General features: G+C 41.1%; 1 protein-coding gene across 2 annotated transcripts in view; it reads right to left on the reverse strand.

Moving 5' to 3' along the window:
• musk (muscle, skeletal, receptor tyrosine kinase) overlaps positions 1-20786 on the reverse strand; it is a 59396-nt gene that overhangs the window by 4345 nt on the left and 34265 nt on the right. The window contains exons 9-15 of one of the 2 annotated variants that reach the window (XM_060908245.1): positions 18462-18725; positions 15464-15636; positions 14998-15021; positions 12834-12922; positions 8743-8902; positions 5675-5861; positions 4619-4810 (exon numbers count right to left, since the gene is read on the reverse strand). In XM_060908245.1, coding sequence (XP_060764228.1) covers positions 4619-4810; positions 5675-5861; positions 8743-8902; positions 12834-12922; positions 14998-15021; positions 15464-15636; positions 18462-18725 — 1089 coding nt within the window. The remainder of the gene's footprint in view (positions 1-4618; positions 4811-5674; positions 5862-8742; positions 8903-12833; positions 12923-14997; positions 15022-15463; positions 15637-18461; positions 18726-20786) is intronic. The other variant, XM_060908244.1, reaches the window with a different exon arrangement.

Genomic DNA, 20786 nt, shown 5'->3' on the forward strand with positions numbered 1-20786 from the left:
TTCTAATAAACGACAACTAGACTTCCTCATAAATGTGTGTGTTTCTAAAAAGATGACTGCCAATATGTATATACACTGAAGAAGTGCTATTTTAAGATCCATATCAACAGCATTGACCATATCAACCATATTGATCAGACAGAGGGATGCATGCTCAAGGGCTTTTTATTTCTCAAAATACAAAACAGGAAAACTTCAGATAGCCTCATTCTTCAGTACACATCTGTGTATGCACACAACAATCAAATTTCTAAAATTATTTGGCATTGTACTCATCTGTGTTCTCCGTGCCGCTACTTGAACTTTCCCTGGCCATGTTGCTGTGAGTGTGCGCCGGCTGTGGTGTGCGCGCTGTCTGCTGCCTGTAGCTAGGGAACGCTGGGTTACGCCTACTCTGCTCTGCTGCATCATGGGTAACATAGTATGGAGCCAAATCATAGAGCCATCCACTATCTCCGGCTTCACACTACGTTATCCATGATGCATTGCACACACGCGGCACCTCAGGGCAGTGAGTGACAACAACATCAGACTGACAGTGAAGTAGTAGAACGTAAAATATCTTGCAAGTAGACGTGCCACTCGATTCATCAGGTTTCATGTTTCGTTCATCTTCATGTTTGTCGTTCATGTCGCATACTTTGAACGAATTCACGTTCAAGTTCTTTCATTACAAAGTTGTTGCGTTCAGTTCAAAGTTCATGGAAAAACGAGCGTGTTCAGTGAACGCGTTCTTTTGAACGCGTTCATGCACAACACTGGCTGTCATAAAGACAAGCCAGAAACAAGGATTTATTAGCATTTATAACATTTTGTCATCTCATCTCATTATCTGTAGCCGCTTTATCCTTCTACAGGGTCGCAGGCAAGCTGGAGCCTATCCCAGCTGACTACGGGCGAAAGGCGGGGTACACCCTGGACAAGTCGCCAGGTCATCACAGGGCTGAGACACAGACAACCATTCACACTCACATTCACACCTACGGTCAATTTAGAGTCACCAGTTAACCTAACCTGCATGTCTTTGGACTGTGGGGGAAACCGGAGCACCCGGAGGAAACCCACGCGGACACGGGGAGAACATGCAAACTCCGCACAGAAAGGCCCTCGCCGGCCCCGGGGCTTGAACCCAGGACCTTCTTGCTGTGAGGCGACAGCGCTAACCACTACACCACCGTGCCGCCCTATAACATTTTGTAAAATAGATTTTTTTTTAAAGTGCTGTCTATTTGCATGCAGATGAGCTACTAAATAGGCCACACCAAGTAGAGAAAATGGTTGCTAAATCAGCTGTAATATGGCAGTAGAAGAGTAGAAAAATGCTAGAAGTGGATCATGTATGTGATGTGTTTTTTTCCCCACCTAGCAAAGTACCACAGAGATGAGAAGTCATGAATAGAGATGTTTTGCCCATAACCCCTTTATCACCATCAAGAGTCCTTATCAAAACAAAGCTGAATTACTATGTAGGGCAAGTACCTGAGCTAAAACACACTTTTCAACCCAAAACATTTAGCTTAGACTACACCCAGACCTTCACTGAAGGTTAGCATACACAATCTGGACTGTAATGCTAAACACAGCTTCACTTCCATGATAAACAGCAGGCACTTTTAGTCTCATAGTTTGACAGTGTGTTCGACCTAAACCAATTACACATGACCATATCCAGACTTAAACCATGATGGAGAAAGTTTGGTCTTAAATCAGAGTAAGAGAGAAATACAGAAGCCCTATTTCTCGACTGCTGGGTCATAATGGCAGCCATTCAGGCGCGGACTTAGCATGCCATTAAAACTGTACTTCCTGTGCTCCAGTCTCCCGAATGTTCCTGGAGAAGGTAAATACTAGCAGAGCCTCTATAAATAGTGCGCTAAGCAGTGCCTACTGGCATGTTAAAGTCTGCAGAGAAGTTTCACATCAGTGCCCATATGATGCCTGATGATAGCCTCGGTGCTGTATCTATTTCAGGAGTGAGCTACGTGAGTTTGACACCCCACACTGCCGTTCCCAGGAGTCTACACGAACCCACTGCATGCCTTCCTATTGCAGGCAGGTTACATGGCAGCAGATTATGCAAACAACAGTTGATGTACGGTGTGTGGGTACATGTGTCATTTTCACACAGGACGACTTTTGACATGAAAGGTTATTTATCAGGCTAGGCAGATAAATAAGGCTGAGCTTTGTCAAGAAAAAAGGAAACAATTGTTATTTTGGAATTATAAAGAATTATTCAAATTATACATTATTCTATAAACCCTATATCTTTTTTCGCACTATGATTTCTTAAAGTATATATATTACATTACATTACAGGCATTTAGCAGATGCTCTTATCCAGCATGACATACAATGAGCACACACACATACTCAGCATACACATACTCATTACAACATACATATATATATATATATATATATATATATATATATATATATATATATAGAGACACAACAGTTTTACTAGGAAATACGCCACTCGTGTTTTTCATATGAAATGCATCCCGGGCCCGAGTAACCTATCTTCCGATATCTTCACCCGTCACGTCATTTCCAATGTTTTCCTGCTGACTTGATGCGCGTTGTCAAAATGAGCTTCACTCACTCGTGAAATACAGTATGTTCACCACTCGAAGATGAACTACATATCTTCATGCCACCATGTTATATCATTTATTTATATATATATATATATATATATATATATATATATATATATATATATATATATATATATATAGTGGTGCTTGAAAGTTTGTGAACCCTTTAGAATTTTCTATATTTCTGCATAAATATGACCTAAAACATCATCGGATTTTCACACAAGTCCTAAAAGTAGATAAAGAGAACCCAGTTAAACAAATGAGACAAAAATATTATCGTTGGTCATTTATTTATTGAGGAAAATGATCCAATATTACATATCTGTGAGTGGCAAAAAGTATGTGAACCTTTGCTTTCAGTATCTGGTGTGACCCCCTTGTTCAGCAATAACTGCAACTAAATGTTTCCGGTAACTGTTGATCAGTCCTGCACACCAGCTTGGAGGAATTTTAGCCCATTCCTCCGTACAGAACAGCTTCAACTCTGGGATGTTGGTGGGTTTCCTCACATGAACTGCTCGCTTCAGGTCCTTCCACAATATTTCCATTGGATTAAGATCAGGACCTTGACTTGCCCATTCCAAAACATTAACTTTATTCTTCTTTAACCATTCTTTGGTAGAACAACTTATGTGCTTAGGGTCATTGTCTTGCTGCATGACCCACCTTCTCTTGAGATTCAGTTCATGGACAGACGTTCTGACATTTTCCTTTAGAATTTGCTGGTATAATTCAGAATTCATTGTTCCATCAATGATGGCAAGCCGTCCTGGCCTGGATGCAGCAAAACAGGCCCAAACCACGATACTACCACCAACATGTTTCAATGATGGGATAAGGTTCTTATGCTGGAATCCAGTGCTTTCCTTTCTCCAAACATAACGCTTCTCATTTAAACCAAAAAGTTCTATTTTGGTCTCATCCGTCCACAAAACATTTTTCCAATAGCCTTCTGGCTTGTTCACGTGATCTTTAGCAAACTGCAGATGAGCAGCAATGTTCTTTTTGGAGAGCAGTGTCTTTCTCCTTGCAACCCTGCCATGCACACCATTGTTGTTCAGTGTTCTCCTGATGGTGGACTCCTGAACATGAACATTAGCCAATGTGAGAGAGGCCTTCAGTTGCTTAGAAGTTACCCTGGGGTCCTTTTTGACCTCGCCGACTATTACATGCCTTGCTCTTGGAGTGATCTTTGTTGGTCGACCACTCCTGGGGAGGGTAACAATGGTCTTGAATTTCCTCCATTTGTGCACAATCTGTCTGACTGTGGATTGGTGGAGTCCAAACTCTTTAGAGATGGTTTTGTAACCTTTTCCAGCCTGATGAGCATCAACAACGCTTTTTCTGAGGTCCTCAGAAATCTCCTTTGTTTGTGCCATGACGCACTTCCACAAACATGTGTTGTGAAGATCAGACTTTGATAGATCCCTGTTCTTTAAATAAAACAGGGTGCCCACTCACACCTGATTGTCATCCCATTGATTGAAAACACCTGACTCTAATTTCACCTTCAAATTAACTGCTAATCGTAGAGGTTCACATACTTTTGCCACTCACAGATATGTAATATTGGATCATTTTCCTCAATAAATAAAAGACCAAGTATAATATTTTTTGTCTCATTTGTTTAGCTGGGTTCTCTTTATCTTCTTTTAGGACTTGTGTGAAAATCTGATGATGTTTTAGGTCATATTTATGCAGAAATATAGAAAATTTTAAAGGGTTCACAAACTTTCAAGCACCACTGTGTGTGTGTGTGTGTGTGTGTGTATATATATATATATATATATATATATATATATATATATAATTAACACGATCATATATGAATTCATCTTTAAACTATTTGATAATATTTTACTTTTACACTTCACACCCAAGGTCTACAATCTGGGCTGTTGATTATGCTTAAAACTCATCACAGTGAAGGGCTTGACACATAATCCTTCCTCTAGTCTGGATCAACAGACCTTTTTTTTTTGGCTGTAGCTTGGCACAGCTTTCCTTCTCACCTTGCCTGAAACACTCGTCCGAAGGCTCCTTCTCCAATGTCACGCACGTATTCAATGTTGTTACGCGGGTACTCAAGCGTCAGCAGCTTGGAGTTGAGCAGCAGAGGAAGGCGCTGGTACATGGGGTTTGGGTGCAGTCTGTCCAAGAGCAGCTCAGAAGGAAGAGCGGTGAGAGTCGGTGCCTCCATGGCCCTGCTGAGAATCCAGAACATCACACACAGAGGGGCAAGAAAAATCCTGCACACTGACTTCACATAAGGAGACAAATTTCAGTGTTTGATTGGCTGATCACTATTTTGTGTCTCTTTTTCATAAATTGTAATGGGACCTTGGATATGAACTTCACTATGTGTCACTATAAACAAACAAAAATGCAGCAACATTGATTCTTCTTCTTCTTCTTCTTCTTATTATTATTATTATTATCCATCCATCCATCCATCCATCCATTATCTATACCGCTTATCTGTCAGGGTCATGGGGGAAGCTGGAGCCGATCCCAGCTGACTTTGAGCGAGACACGGAGTACACCCTGGGCAGATCACCAATCTATCTTGGGTCTAACACAGAAACAAACAACCATTCACACTCACACCTACGGGCAATTTAGAGTAGCCAGTTGCCCTAATCCACATGTCTTTGGACTGTTGGAGGAAACCCACACAGGCACTGGGAGAACATGCAGACTCCATACAGAAAGGCCCCAGTCAGCCACAAGGTTAGAAAATAGAACATTCTTGCTGCAAGATAACAGTGCTAACCACTATACCACAACCCCCCCCCCCCCCCTTATTGTTGTTGTTGTTTTTCCAGATTATATCTGAAGCCAATGCATGACATCCTGTGTCCAGGGCAGTTTTTAAGATAAAGATCAAGGAAGTTAAACTTGTACACAAAAAAATTAAAGATTTTCTTGGAATTTATGCCTCAATTGTTCCAAACACATCTTTTTTTTTTCCAGTCTCAGGAGCATTGTGAACCGGACATGATTGAAGCTATGGTACATCGGTGTTGCTGAACCTACCAATATCCATAAAATGTGACATGTTCACAAACCTTTTTCGACGTTTCCACCTCCTTCTTCTCTTGAGACACATGAGCAGGATGATAGTGAAGAAGGCTACACCTGCAAATCCAGCCATGATGAATATGATAACGCTCATGTAGTAGCCGGTAGACACAGCAGGCATGGGGTTTGAAGGGGCCAGTTTTGGAGCCGGCGACAATCTCACATTGGTAACTACTGAGAAATAATAATAATAATAATAATAATAAATAATAATAATAAATAATTGTGTATTTAAAAAAATAGCTAGATTATTATGACATATTTTATCCTACAAAAGGAGGAAAGAAAAAATGAACACGTGTTTTGACTAATTCACAAATTACCTATTTGTCATGTCATGTAGCTGGACATTGGGGTTTTTTTTTTTCACGTTTGTATATTTGTCATTCTCCAACTCAAAGGAAAGACCATTGAAAGAGTCACAAAATTTAACTATCTGGCCATTATGCTAGATGAAAATCTTACAGGGAAGGAACATTCTGACTTTATCTACAATAAAGTCGTTAAACACATGGGTCTTCTCTCACGTGTTCACCACTGTCTCACTTTCAAAGCTGCAAAATGTGTTTACCATTGTATAATTGAACCAGTTCTAAACTATGCTGACAGTGCATGGGGTAGTTTATCCTTTGGAAGTTGCATGAACTTGCAGAGGATACAAAATCGAGATGTTTGCGTTATCACCAGACGAGACTCCTCTAAAGATGCTGAAGTTTTAAACTGGACTGATTTAGAGACAAACAGAAAAATTCATAAGCGTTTGCTAGTATTTCCATCCATCCATTATCCATAGCGGCTTATTCTGTGCAGGGTCGCGGGCAAGCTGGAGCCTATCTCAGCTGACTATGGGCGAGAGGTGGGGTACACCCTGGACAAGTCACCAGATCATCGCAGGGCCGACACACAGAGACAAACAACCATTCACACTCACATTCACACCTACGGTCAATTTAGAGCCACCAGTTAGCCTAACCTGCATGTCTTTGGACTGTGGGGGAAACCGGAGCACCCAGAGGAAACCCACGTGGACATGGGGAGAACATGCAAACTCCACATAGAAAGGCTCCCATCGGCCGCTGCACTCGAACCCAGAACCTTCTTGCTGTGAGACAACAGTGCTAACCACTACACCACTGTGCCGCCCCTTACTAGTATTTAAATGCCTTCATAATTTAGTTCCTAAATATTTGAGCGATTATTTCACCAGGAACTCAAGTATTCATAATTATAACACTCAATGTAAATCAGATCACCATTTACCAAAACCTAAGCTGACGCTAGGTAACCAAACTTTTAGATATTCAGGTTCAATACTTTTTAATTCACTGCCAGCAAATATTAAATCATCTGCGTTTCTAAATCAATTTAAAAGGCTCATTAAGTCATATTTTTCAGTCTTATTTTTATATTATATAATTATGATGACATTTTTGTTAGTTTCATATAACTTTTTTACAAGTTCCATTGCATTTTTCCCCTTTAAGACCATAATGATATTTTAATTACATTTTTAGATTAATTATATGAATGAGATTATTAAAGATTATTGTAACGTATTCTTGAAATTGTAAATTAGTATAGTTTTATATTGTATTTTTGAAATTGTAAAATAGTGTAGTTTTGCAGGGGCCCTATGGATACCAGCTGTGCTGAATGGGCCACCCTGATGAAATCAAGTGTTTTTTATATATATATATATATATATATATATATATATATATATATATATAATTTTTTTTATTCATGCATTTTATGGGGCCCCCTGGTGGCACACTGTCCCTAATCTACCATGTACAGCTCCATCCATCCATCATCTGTAGCCGCTTATCCTGTGCAGGGTCGCAGGCAAGTTGGAGCCTATCCCAGCTGACTATGAGCAAGAGGCAGGGTACACCCTGGACAAGTCACCAGGTCATCACAGGGCTAACACATAGACACTAACAACCGTTCACACTCACATCTACAGTCAATTTAGAGCCACCAATTAATCTAACCTGCATGTCTTTGGACTGTGTGGGGAAACCAGAGCACCCAGAGGAAACCCACACAGATAACGTGCTAACTCCACACAGAAAGGCCCTCGTCAGCCACTGGGCTTGAACCCAGGACCTTCTTGCTGTGAGGCGGCAGTGCTAACCACTACACCACCATGCCACCCCATGTACAACTCTTATTTGTAAAACAGGCCTACTTATACAGTTATATTTGTTTCAAAATGTTTGTTTTTAATGCAAAGATGATAGCCAATCCTCCAATCCTTTCTGAATGTTCAGTAACAGTGTTAATCAAGCAGAGATCAGTTGTACACAGTGAATAAAAAGCACTTAAGTTTCGACACCACAGTCCTGTGTTCATAATCTATACAGCACATTTCAATTATAAAAGAGTCGCCAAAACACATCACCCTAACAATGACAGTCAGATTAATTTGTCCTTTATTTTGGATATGCTGGATTTGAGATCACATGAGGCGGCACGGTGGTGTAGTGGTTAGTGCTGTCGCCTCACAGCAAGAAGGTCCGAGTTCGAGCCCCGTGGCCAGCGAGGGCCTTTCTGTGCGGAGTTTGCATGTTGTCCATGTGGGTTTCCTCCGGGTGCTCCGGTTTCCCCCACAGTCCAAAGACATGCAGGTTAGGTTAACTGGTGACTCTAAATTGACCGTAGGTGTGAATGTGAGTGTGAATGGTTGTCTGTGTCTATGTGTCAGCCCTGTGATGACCTGGTGACTTGTCCAGGGTGTACCCCGCCTTTCGCCTGTAGTCAGTTGGGATAGGCTCCAGCTTGCCTGTGACCCTGTAGAACAGGATAAAGCGGCTAGAGATAATGAGATGAGATGAGATCACATGACAATCAGAGGACATTGGGTGTCAACTTTTCTGAATATCTCAGATGACACGATGCAAAAAACAGGTTTCTACCGTAAAAACTTTTTCTTGACGTTTTAAGAGTGGACATGAATGGAAATGAATAAGGGAATGAAGAAATACTTTCATATAAATGTATCCACATTAGTAGTGACAAGGCCTAAGAAGAAGAATACATATTGCCATGGTACCTTCTGCACATCTGGGCACCAGGCAGTACTCCCAGCGTATTCTGGGGTTGGTGGAGTAGCACCATGGCTGGTCGCTCTCCCCTCCTGGATTCCGACAGTAGTTCTCAGCATTCTTCAGCTCTGGGATGACGTCCACAGACAACCTGTGCGGATGAGGATCCTAACAGGAAGAGTAAGAGTCATGAATTTTGCTGGTGTTTGTGAAATTATGTTTGTTTTGGTGTTTATAGTTAATGTTCACTTTTGTTTATGTGTGTTTTGTAGTTGAATTGGTTTAAATTAATCCATCCATTATCCATAACCACTTATCCTGTGCAGGGTTGCGGGCAAGCTGGAGCCTATCCCAGCTGACTATGGGCGAGAGGCCAGGGTACACCCTGGACAAGTCGCCAGGTCATCAGCTCTGCTGACACAGAGACAAACAACCATTCACACTCACACAGACACAGGGAGAACATGCAAATTCCACTCAGAAAGGCCCCCGTCAGTCACTGGGCTCAAACCCAGAACCTTCTTGCTGTGAGGTGACAGTGCTAACCACCACACCACTGTGCCACCTGGTTTAAATTAACCTTTACACAAAGAGTTTCCAAGTTGGTTCCAATTTCTTGGCGTTGTTTCCAAGAAATTGGAGTCCTATGATAAGTCAACCAGAAAATCTCCTCTCTCTCTCTCGTGTCCATTGTCTTTGCTCAGTCATTGATTCAGCCAGGCTTTTGCACAGTGAAGAGCTTTTTCATTTGCTGCCATCAGATCTTCTAGGCAGCATTGGTCATCTAGGAGTTGGCACCTTAGTAGGTGGGACATAGTTTATACAGCTGTTCCACAAACACAGTCAATGTCTCTTGTATCTGTATAGCCCCATTTATTCATGTTATACTTGTACCGTCCCACCCCTGTACGGAGTCTGTTAAGGGATTTCACAACCAGAAAATGATGGGGGGTAATTAAATGTGGGAAATGTCTGCTACTTCCTCACTTCATCAACCTTACTTTCTGTTTCACTATACTTAATTCAAAATATGTAATACATTTCTTACCCTTTGAATGCGTGGTGGGGCGGCACGGTGGTGTAGTGGTTAGCGCTGTCGCCTCACAGCAAGAAGGTCCTGGGTTCGAGCCCCGGGGCCGGCGAGGGCCTTTCTGTGTGGAGTTTGCATGTTCTCCCCGTGTCCGCGTGGGTTTCCTCCGGGTGCTCCGGTTTCCCCCACAGTCCAAAGACATGCAGGTTAGGTTAACTGGTGACTCTAAATTGACCGTAGGTGTGAATGTGAGTATGAATGGTTGTCTGTGTCTATGTGTCAGCCCTGTGATGACCTGGCGATTTGTCCAGGGTGTACCCTGCCTTTCGCCCATAGTCAGCTGGGATAGGCTCCAGCTTGCCTGCGACCCTGTAGAAGGATAAAGTGGCTAGAGATAATGAGATGAGATGAGATGAGATGAATGCGTGGTATCAGTGGTGAAGCATTACTATTAGAGCTGGAACTTCAGCTCAGCCAAAACTTAACTAGACGCATCAAAAAAGCAACAGGGCAAAGGATTTTGTAAGGGATTAGCGGCAGGCTGCCAAGTAGCTTCATTGTGTGTAGTTGTCGATGTTGATTTTAAAAGTAACCAGGGAAATAAAGTATGACTGAAAAATACTGTAGCGAGCGAGCATGGAAGAAGAGTCTGGAAACAGAAATCTTAGTTTCTCGGTCGTTAGCCTGTGCTACTTGCTTTCGACAGCACTAGCTTGACCACTTTATTAGCAATTGCTAACACTACTGATGAACACTACACTGGCTGGAAGGTGACTTCACTGCCGTACTGACTCACAGTAAAGCACGCGTTGGCCTTTGAGAAGGCCTAGAGTGATACATTTTTGGTCGCTCCTACTGATTGGTTAATTCATCTGTCACTTCCTATATAAACATATACTGCCATGGCCTTCTGTCCTGGCAATGAAGTCCTAACCAATGAGTGAGCCAGCTCTAAACTCTTCTCAGCCTAGAGACAACAAACAAAAAATCTCATTGGATAACTCGATTTTAATGTTTTCAGGACAGTAACCCTTTCATTTCTGAAGCAAATTTGATAGAAAATGAGGCCAAATTAGATGAAACTATTTAAATATAACATTTGAAATGCTGATACGGTATGTTTGGGCCTTCTCTGAAGGCCTAGAAGGCCCTGACAGTTCCCCTCTGCCTATTACTGTGGCACTAACCAGTCTCATCTCATCTCATTATCTCTAGCCGCTTTATCCTTCTACAGGGTCGCAGGCAAGCTGGAGCCTATCCCAGCTGACTATGGGCAAAAGGCGGGGTACACCCTGGACAAGTCGCCAGGTCATCACAGGGCTGACACATAGACACAGACAACCATTCACACTCACATTCACACCTACGGTCAATTTAGAGTCACCAGTTAACCTAACCTGCATGTCTTTGGACTGTGGGGGAAACCGGAGCACCCGGAGGAAACCCACGCGGACACGGGGAGAACATGCAAACTCCGCACAGAAAGGCCCTCGCCGGCCCCGGGGCTCGAACCCAGGACCTTCTTGCTGTGAGGCGACAGCGCTAACCACTACACCACCGTGCCGCCCACACTAACCAGTGTTTTGGGATAATAAATCACAACATGGAAAAGGTGCTTCCCAAAAGGTAGGTCAAGGTGAATATCAAGTTAAATGAGTTCTCTATTACATATAACTGAAACACTGTAATTTTTCCGGACAACTGAGCCGTGTAGCTCGAGGTAGTGACTCAGTACAAGCTTGTGCTTCTGAAGATATGCTGAGACAAATCTGTTGATCATTTCATTAGTAATTCATTGAGCAGAAAGATTACCAGTTGTTTATGGTATTAAACACAAAGTCAACCAAGATGTTCCATTTTAAACCAGTAAAATGGTTTGACATTAGACATAATGTGCTCTCATGGCAAGAAAGTACAGCTGCTGTATTCTCCTGCAATCCCACTATTCTGTTTATGCCATGCTTTTAGCTATGGTCTGGTTCCAGAAAGGCAAGAGAAGTAATGCGACTCTGCATGTGTGAACTTCAGACTCACTCATCAGACATCTGTTCATCAAAATCAGAAGGTGTTGATGTTTCAGAATGGTAAATTCAGTTATCGACTGTTTTTGACTGTAGATCGCATTAGCCCATAGATAGATGGCTAGTTAACTGCTAGTAAACTATCTCCCATTGTTCACAGGTACCGTAAATATGAGTATGATTTCAGTATAGGAGTCTTTACAGTACATGCATTATCATATTCTCACAATGTACTGAATACAACATTCAGCACTAATATGAGCTACCGGTAAGTTACCTACTTGGTTAGCATGCAGGTACTGTAGCAAAAATTTTCCAGTTAGCATATCACTCTTCAACCATGAACTATGATAGTCTTTGTGAGGTACAAACGAGCAAGCAAATAAACCTGAGCTCATATTTAACACTGTCCAAATCAGGTTCTTTCTTTTATGTACTGAGCCTTTTGAGAAAAAAAAATTTGAACTTGGCACAGTGTAAACAAATTTGATCCAAATACCAAACTATCTAACTGCAATCGAAGTTTACAGTTTAAAAATTACATTCTATTTCACTCCTCCTAAACAGCATGGGTGTTGAGCATCATCAGGATACCTCCTTGCGTTCATGCACACACATGCCAAGATCTTTCAGCGTGACATATGACGCAATAGCTATTTGTGATAAATACTGCTGTTGTCTGGCCAGCAGTAAGTCAAGATGATGTGCGGCATGCTTTATAGCTTGGTGGTGACAAAGTATGTCCACAAGGGTAGGAATACATGGTTTTTTTTAAACATCCATGGGAATATCTATCTATCTATCTATCCATCTATCCATCTATCTATCTATCTATCTATCTATCTATCTATCTATCTATCTATGTCAGTCGAGAGTCCTTGCAAGGATAGTAAGACAACTAGTGTGTGTGTGTGTTTGCATGTTGAATAGCTTTGCCCATGCCCTGTCCCTAATGACCCTAAATGAGCTCAGGCAATTATGATAACAGTTAACTTGCATCCCAGCTCCCCAATGGACTTAATTAAAGTAAAAACAAATATATAATTACCTGCTGGTCCCATCGCTGGCAAGGAATACCAGATGCTGTGACATTGTGATTGCCTTGATAAAACCTTCCTCTATCATTGTAGCATGTTGCTGTTCAAGGAAAAGCAAACATGCTCTAAATTTTCATTCATGTTCATGCCATTCTAATACTCTATGAAAGAATATTAGGTATTTTGTTTGAATTCAGACAAACATAATAGCTAATAGAATTCTTCGTGTGCACGTGACATCACGCTTATTTTCCAAACCGGAAGCCCGCCATGTTAGATGATAACAGCAACCAAGATAGCGGTGCTTCACCTGTGAGCTGCTGCAACGCTTCATGATTTTCTTTTGATTTCATTGCCTTTGAATAAAGACAGTGTCTACTTTGTGTGTGGGATATGATTGCGGTAATAATGCTACCCATGACAAAGAGAAGCGGTTCTTCAGAATTCCCAAAATAATTAAAAACAATGACAAAACAGATGAAGAACTGTCTAGAGAACGCCGTGCGCACGCTGTGGTTCAAAAACATACATCGTAAGAACTTAACTGAGGAAAAAGCTAATTACACCCGTGTGTGTGGTGACCACTTTGTATCTGGTAAGAGTTCATTGCAAATTAAAGCTGTTTTCTGCTGATTAAATTAAACTTTTGAGGTTTAGCGCGAACGCTCGGCTTCTCACCTTGTAGGAGCACCAGCAAACCTACGCGATAAAACAAATCCAGACTGGGCACCAATACTCAAATTAGGACATACTGTAAGCTCAAGATGAAAACTCATCTCACAGTATCTAGAAGCAACAGGATAAATGGAAGATCTGCCAAGAAGCCAGATTATAAGCAGCACAAACCTTAGCGAGTTTGGATACACAAGGAGAACAATATGGGTCAACTTTGCCAGGTGAGATATTAACGATGCCATTCCAGTCTCATCTCATTCTCTAGCCGCTTTATCCTTCTACAGGGTCGCAGGCAAGCTGGAGCCTATCTCAGCTGACTACGGGCGAAAGGCGGGGTACACCCTGGACAAGTCGCCAGGTCATCGCAGGGCTGACACATAGACACAGACAACCATTCACACTCACATTCACACCTACGGTCAATTTAGAGTCACCAGTTAACCTAACCTGCATGTCTTTGGACTGTGGGGGAAACCGGAGCACCCGGAGGAAACCCACGCGGACACGGGGAGAACATGCAAACTCCACACAGAAAGGCCCTCGCCAGCCACGGGGCTCGAACCCGGACCTTCTTGCTGTGAGGCGACAGCGCTAACCACTACACCACCGTACCGTGCCACCCTGCCGTTCCAGTAACCCAGTAATTTCAGTTTACTTATGCACTTTTTTTTTTGAAGAACGAGATAGTTCACAATATCAGGGTATTCAATCGCTGGTAATGAGGTTAAATCCTCTGTATAATTGGACGGCTTTAACCTACACGGGTCAAAGCCACAAATTTCAACTTTTTCTCTGAACCTTGACTTGGCAGAGGACTCCAGAGAATCGTAATAATTTGAGAAAGTTGGAGATGCATTACAGTTATTGTTCACACGAGACGGCATTCTGGATTTGTAGATCATCCAACATGGTGGCGGATGCACACATCACACTGTTTTGTCACGTGGTTGCACACGAAGAATAGAAGAAATGACACACCATACACTATGGTATACTACTACAATATGGCCAAAAGTATGTAGACACCTGACCATGACACCCATATGTGGTTCTTCCACAAGAAAAGTTTGAAGCACACAACTGTATAGAATGTCTTTGTATGCTCTAGTATTATAGTTTCCCTTCATTGGAACTAAGGGGCCCATTATGTTCAGCATTACAAAGTGAGCTCCATGAAGGCATTGTAGTGAAAGAACTTGAACAACCTGCACAGAGCACTGACCTCAACCCCACTGAGCATCTTTGGGAAGAATTGGGACACCAACTGCACACCAGTTACTCCTTACCCAATATCCATGCCTGACCTCACAAATGCTCTATATTTTGGATGGACAAATCCCCATAGCCACACCCCAAAATATAGAGGAACTCTTTCCTAGAAGAGTAGAGCTTATTATAACAGGACTAAATCTGGAATGAGAGGTTCCCAAATGGATGTAATGGTCATGTGTCCATAAACTTTTGGCCTTATAGTGTATCAAATACAAATAGCATACATACTTGTGATTTGGTCTTTCTTCATCTCTGTTGGGAAAAGAAAAAGAAATTGTCAACACTCAGCACATATCACAGAATGTAATGATGATTGATGATATTGTGTTTCGGGTTTTTTTCTGTAATTATTCTGTGATGTGATCAGGTTTAGAATAAAATTCTGCTGTGTTCAGTCACATTTTGGCCTCAAAAAAATGCAAGATTACACATTTCGACAAAATGGTTGAAAATAACCGAGCCAGAGCTGAGCAATAAAACCATCAACTCCAATCCTTGGCTGTCATCATAATCATAGTGTGTTGCTTCACACTGAGCTCATGCATGTGGGAAGCTACAGGCTGCGTTCACGGCTGTGTTCATATTTGGCCACAGTTTGCCTTTGTAATGTCCAGTATAATTCCTATGATGTCCTAATTTCCAATAATTTTTTAGCAAAACTTCAAAGATATGTATATAACTAAAAGTTTCTTACCTACAAATGCTACAGCAGTGCATGATGATGGATCTGTGTGCTGGCTGGGCAGAGAGTCACAGTCTGGCAAAGTGAGGCTCAGGCTTGGAGCAATGACTCCTCTATGATTCCTCTCCTCCATCGAGTGCCATTCCTTATAACAGTAGAGTTCCTTCACAGCAAGACAGTGCTCCCTGTAAGGCAGTTAAGGGATGACATTTCATACTTCATAGGGGAAGTGTGAGGAAAAAAAGCTTACGTTTCTCGCATTGGTATTTCCTAAACAAGGAAGCAAACAAGCGAAGGAGAAAATGACATCATAGTTTCCATTAGTAAGTGCAAGAGCAGATAACATTCAGACTTTTTAGTATCAAACAGTTTTAAAACCTTTTGTTACGGCTACATGACACCTACAGAAGCTCTTCATGACAACTGATATAAAGTAGCTCACATTGCTCACTGGTAAATGAGAGTGTCATTTCAGTATCGGAGTCTGGATGTGCACGGTCATATCTTCACAATTTATGGATTATGATGTTCCAATTTACATATTTATTTAAGTTGGTTATAAAATAAGCCCAAGGTGGTGTAGTGGGTAGCACTGTCGCCTCACAGCAAGAAGGTCCTGGGTTCAAGCCCAGTGGCTGACAAGGGCCTTTCTGTGTGGAGTTTGCATGTTCTTCCCGTGTCTGCGTAGGTTTCCTCCGGGTGCTTGGGTTTCCCCCAAAGACATGCAGGTTAGGCTAATTGGTGGCTCTAAATTGACCGTGCGTGTGAATGGTTGTTTGTCTCCATGTGTCAGCCCTGCAATGATCTGGCAACTTGTCCAGGGTGTACTCCGCCTTTCGCCCATAGTCAGCTGGGATAGGTTCCAGCTTGCCTGCGACCCTGCACAGGATAAGCGGTTACAGATAATGGGTGGATAAAATAAGCCTTTATACTGTATTCCATAAGGTTGGTCCTTGTGTTACAGTATGTTTCATAATTGTTTTGTGCATCCATCAAAAAATGGCAATTAAGAACAAAATAAAGGGAGAATATATTCAGATGTCTTCTTCTTCTTCCTCCTTGTCCAGCACTATTGCCAGGTTGGGGTCCATGTGAACCCTACTGAGTCACATGTCATATTAATTGGAGCATAGGGTTTTTTTTTTTCTTTTTACGCTGGATGCCCTTCCTGCCGCAACCCTCCCATTTCTGGGCTTGGGAAACAACCATTCATACCTATAGGGAATTTAGAGTAGCCAATTAGCCTAACTGCATGTCTTTGGACTGTAGGAGGAAACCAGAGTACAAAGAGGAAACCCACGTAGAGAACATGCAAGCTCCACACAGAAAGACCCCTGCTGGCCCCTGGGCTCAAACCCAGAACCTTCTTGCTGTGAGGTAACAGTGCTAACCACTACACCACCATGCTGCCCTAGAAGATATTCAGATGTACGACAACTAACTTGTCACACAAATAAAATGTGTAAAAAAAAAAAAAGTCTGTGCACCTTAAAAGAGACTAGTTTATTACTTTTTGGTAAAGTTAGGTCATTCAATGTGAACACAAATCAATATTTATTCCTTTTTTGTATTGGCAAAGCAGTTGGTACTGATATTGGAGGCCTGGTTCTGTCTCTTCCAATTTTGATTTTTGATTACACTTACTTCTATTGTTGACCATTTTTAAAAACTGTCTATTAGTTTCTATTTATTTTCAGTTACTGATCCATGTACAGAATATACCCCTTAACTATGAATTGATTGTTTGTTTATCGACTTGTACTGCTTTTCGTTAGACCTAGGTGTTGTGGTGCAAATAGCCCATTCTATAATTGTGGGTACATTTCAAGTGTTGACTCTGTTGTCAACTCTGTTATCATTAAAACTGGGCAATCCATTAACAGAATTGACGATAACAGAGTTGATGTTTTCCACCATTTTGTGTTTTAACTCCACATGCTAACCTCAAACTAGCTACCACATGGCATGTTTGTTTAAAGACAGCATTTTATGGATTTTAATCCTATTATTGTTTATAAAAAAATGAGTGAGAGATTCACTCCAATATCGCAATAACAAATTTGACGAATAATGAATCTACTGTTGGTGTATCCTCAACATTTTGTTCAAATTAATGACAGAAGAAACATAACGTACCTCACTGCCTTTCTGAAGTTTCCTGCCAGAGGAAGTGACATCTCTCGGCACAGGTGTCATGCGTATTATTAAGTCTTTGTGGATTTTATGCGGTTTTATAACAGCATTAACAGAGTTGACAAGAATATTGGGACAGATAAAAAAATACTTTTTTATTACTGAAATTTTACATAGTACAGAAAATAGACTTTCTATGCAGTTGATATTTTAACTGTTAATAGAATAAGCCCCAAAAAACAGATTGTTAGACTGAATCACTTCATGTTTATTTGAGTTGAATGTATGAACCAGGAGTTGAAGACAGCCAATAATGTGGGGGGAGGGGTGGGAGTCATTTAGTTAATGTTTTATGGATAAATTGGGTCTAAAATGTACATCAAGCATTGCTATTGGTGAAAGTTTGTCATAATTTGCATTATTGTTCAAAACTGATTCAATAAATATTTCTTTTGTGGAAAATAACAAAAGGTTTATCTCGGAGACACAAAATGTACCCCGAATTCTAGAATGATCCAAACAAAGAAGTACTGAGAACTCATCCATGAAATTTCAGATGAAGAAGGTTTTTGGCAAAAACTGACAAAACAGATTCATAGCCAACATATGTCTTTCATTAAGTTGTTTGTTATTCACGAAGATTAATTGTTTTCCAGAAACATGCCCAAGGTTGATTGTGACTGGATGTGGGTTTAAGTGGCTGCGTCTCTGAAGAAACACGACCTCAATCTTGCTTAGGGCCAAAATGTGGAAGAAAATATATAATGGGAGTTAGTATCAGGTTTGAACCAAAAGACCCCCGTGGTTTTCACAAATTTGCTGAAAGCTATTTTCGAGATCAATAATGAAAAACTGAATGAGTGATTTAGTTGTGTACCTGCAGACAGGTTTGGGTGCGGGACCGAGGCCTGATGGGCTGCAGTCCTGGAAGGCAGCATGGCAGAGCAGTGAGCGAGCTGCAGGCTGGCACAGTGGGCTTGTTTCCTCCAGCTCAGCCCAGCCTCCATGTGCCAGGAACTCCTGCGCCTGCTCCGGATCCGGCAGAGAAGAGTTAAAGAAAACAAGTGCTGAATGTCGCAACAGCCCACGGCACACTTCACCCCGGTACATACTGCAGTAACCAGCACTGCCTTTGTACAACCTGGGGAAAGAGGATGACATGATGAAGAATAGTATCATTAGCAAAGAATGTGCAAAAGAGACATTGCAAAAAGGAAATAAGCACTTAAGCCCCCAGAAGATTCTGCAATACTGTCGTTAAGACGATCCCTCATTAAACCAAACAAAGCTGGCATAAAGCTTCTGCAGTGTGTGTTTTTAAATAACAGGCCAGAGGTCCGTGTTTAAAGTAACCCCATTGAGCATCGTGTCTCATGCGATGTATAACATATGCATCAGAGATATGAATACCCAGAACATAACAGCATGCTTTCAAGAACAATAATGACTGGTGGACTGAGTGTTGAGGTGCTTTTGCTAGCCGTGGACACTTATACCACTCTTACAATGCAAGCAAAGTCACAAAATGGTTTTCTTCAGAGATTTTTAAATCCCCTGGTGGCGGGTCATATACATAATACATTATCAAAATGTCACACCCCCATCGCGCCATACTGGCTCTCTCTTTTACACAGGCATTGATTCAGCTCTGTGACTACCTTCGCTTTCTGCTCAGAGATGGAACAACAATGACCCCCCATTCCATGGTCATACGTTTTATCCAGAATGGTGAAGCAGAATAACAGTGCAACTTCCTGCCTTGAACAGGCTATGTAAAAGGGCTTTAGTTGCATTGAATGTGTCCTCACAAGAGCACTTTTTGGCTTTTATTATTTTTCCAGTGTGCTTATATTCCCTATAATGGCACATCCTAAAGTGTTTTATTCATCTTATACCACAGCAATTAGCCAATCTTAACCTTTTTTAAAAAAAATTTTAAAGAACGACATATTCTACACTACCGTTCAAAAGTTTGGGGTCACCCAGACAATTTTGTGTTTTCCATGAAAAGTCACACTTTTATTTACCACCATAAGTTGTAAAATGAATAGAAAATATAGTCAAGACATTTTTCTGGCCATTTTGAGCATTTAATCGACTCCACAAATGTGATGCTCCAGAAACTCAATCTGCTCAAAGGAAGGTCAGTTTTATAGCTTCTCTAAAGAGCTCAACTGTTTTCAGCTGTGCTAACATGATTGTACAAGGGTTTTCTAATCATCCATTAGCCTTCTGAGGCAATGAGCAAACACATTGTACCATTAGAACACTGGAGTGAGAGTTGCTGGAAATAGGCCTCTATACACCTATGGAGATATTGCACCAAAAACCAGACAGTTGCAGCTAGAATAGTCATTTACCACATTAGCAATGTATAGAGTGGATTTCTGATTAGTTTAAAGTGATCTTCATTGAAAAGAACAGTGCTTTTCTTTCAAAAATAAGGACATTTCAAAGTGACCCCAAACTTTTGAACGGTAGTGTATATATTTTTATCAGTTTGTTGTGGATAGACCTTGTTTTGTAAATGTTACAGGACATATGAAAACAATTTTCTTCCTGTAATCACGTTCATTATAGCAGCCATAAACAGTTGCTCTCTCACCAGCCACTATTTTTTCTCTCTCTTGCAGTTAATAAGACAAAAATCTCAGCTTTATCATATTACAGAGAAACCGAAAAATACAACCTCCTCCATCCCGAAGACCTTTAAAATTTAATTTCACAGCTTTACCACTGGCAGTTACAAAGCACTGACACTAGAGACTCCTTTCAAAAATGATAAACATCTCACAAAAAAAAAAATCACCAAAGCAATAATAAGGCATTATTATTATTAATGTGAAGCATCCAACATGAAGGTTCTTGTGTGTGTGTGTGTGTGTGTGTATTATAATACACAGTACTGTGCAAAAGTCTTGGGCATATGGAAAGAAATGGCTTAAAATAAAAAAAAAATACTATAAACAGCTGTAAGCCATAATAAATGAAACAGTCAATATTTGCTGTGAGACGACCCTTTGCTTTAAAAAAAATAGTAGTCTCAGGTACAATGAGTGCAGTTTTATAAGAGCTGTAGGTGATAAATGAGCTGTAGGTTTTACTGAGCATCTTACAGAACCAGCCACAGTTCTTCTGGACACTTTGACTGTCACACTCACATCTTCATTTTGCACCAAAACCCAGTAGCCTTCATTATATT

The sequence above is a fragment of the Neoarius graeffei genome, chromosome 25 (assembly GCF_027579695.1).
Source record: "Neoarius graeffei isolate fNeoGra1 chromosome 25, fNeoGra1.pri, whole genome shotgun sequence".
Lineage (NCBI taxonomy): Eukaryota > Metazoa > Chordata > Actinopteri > Siluriformes > Ariidae > Neoarius > Neoarius graeffei.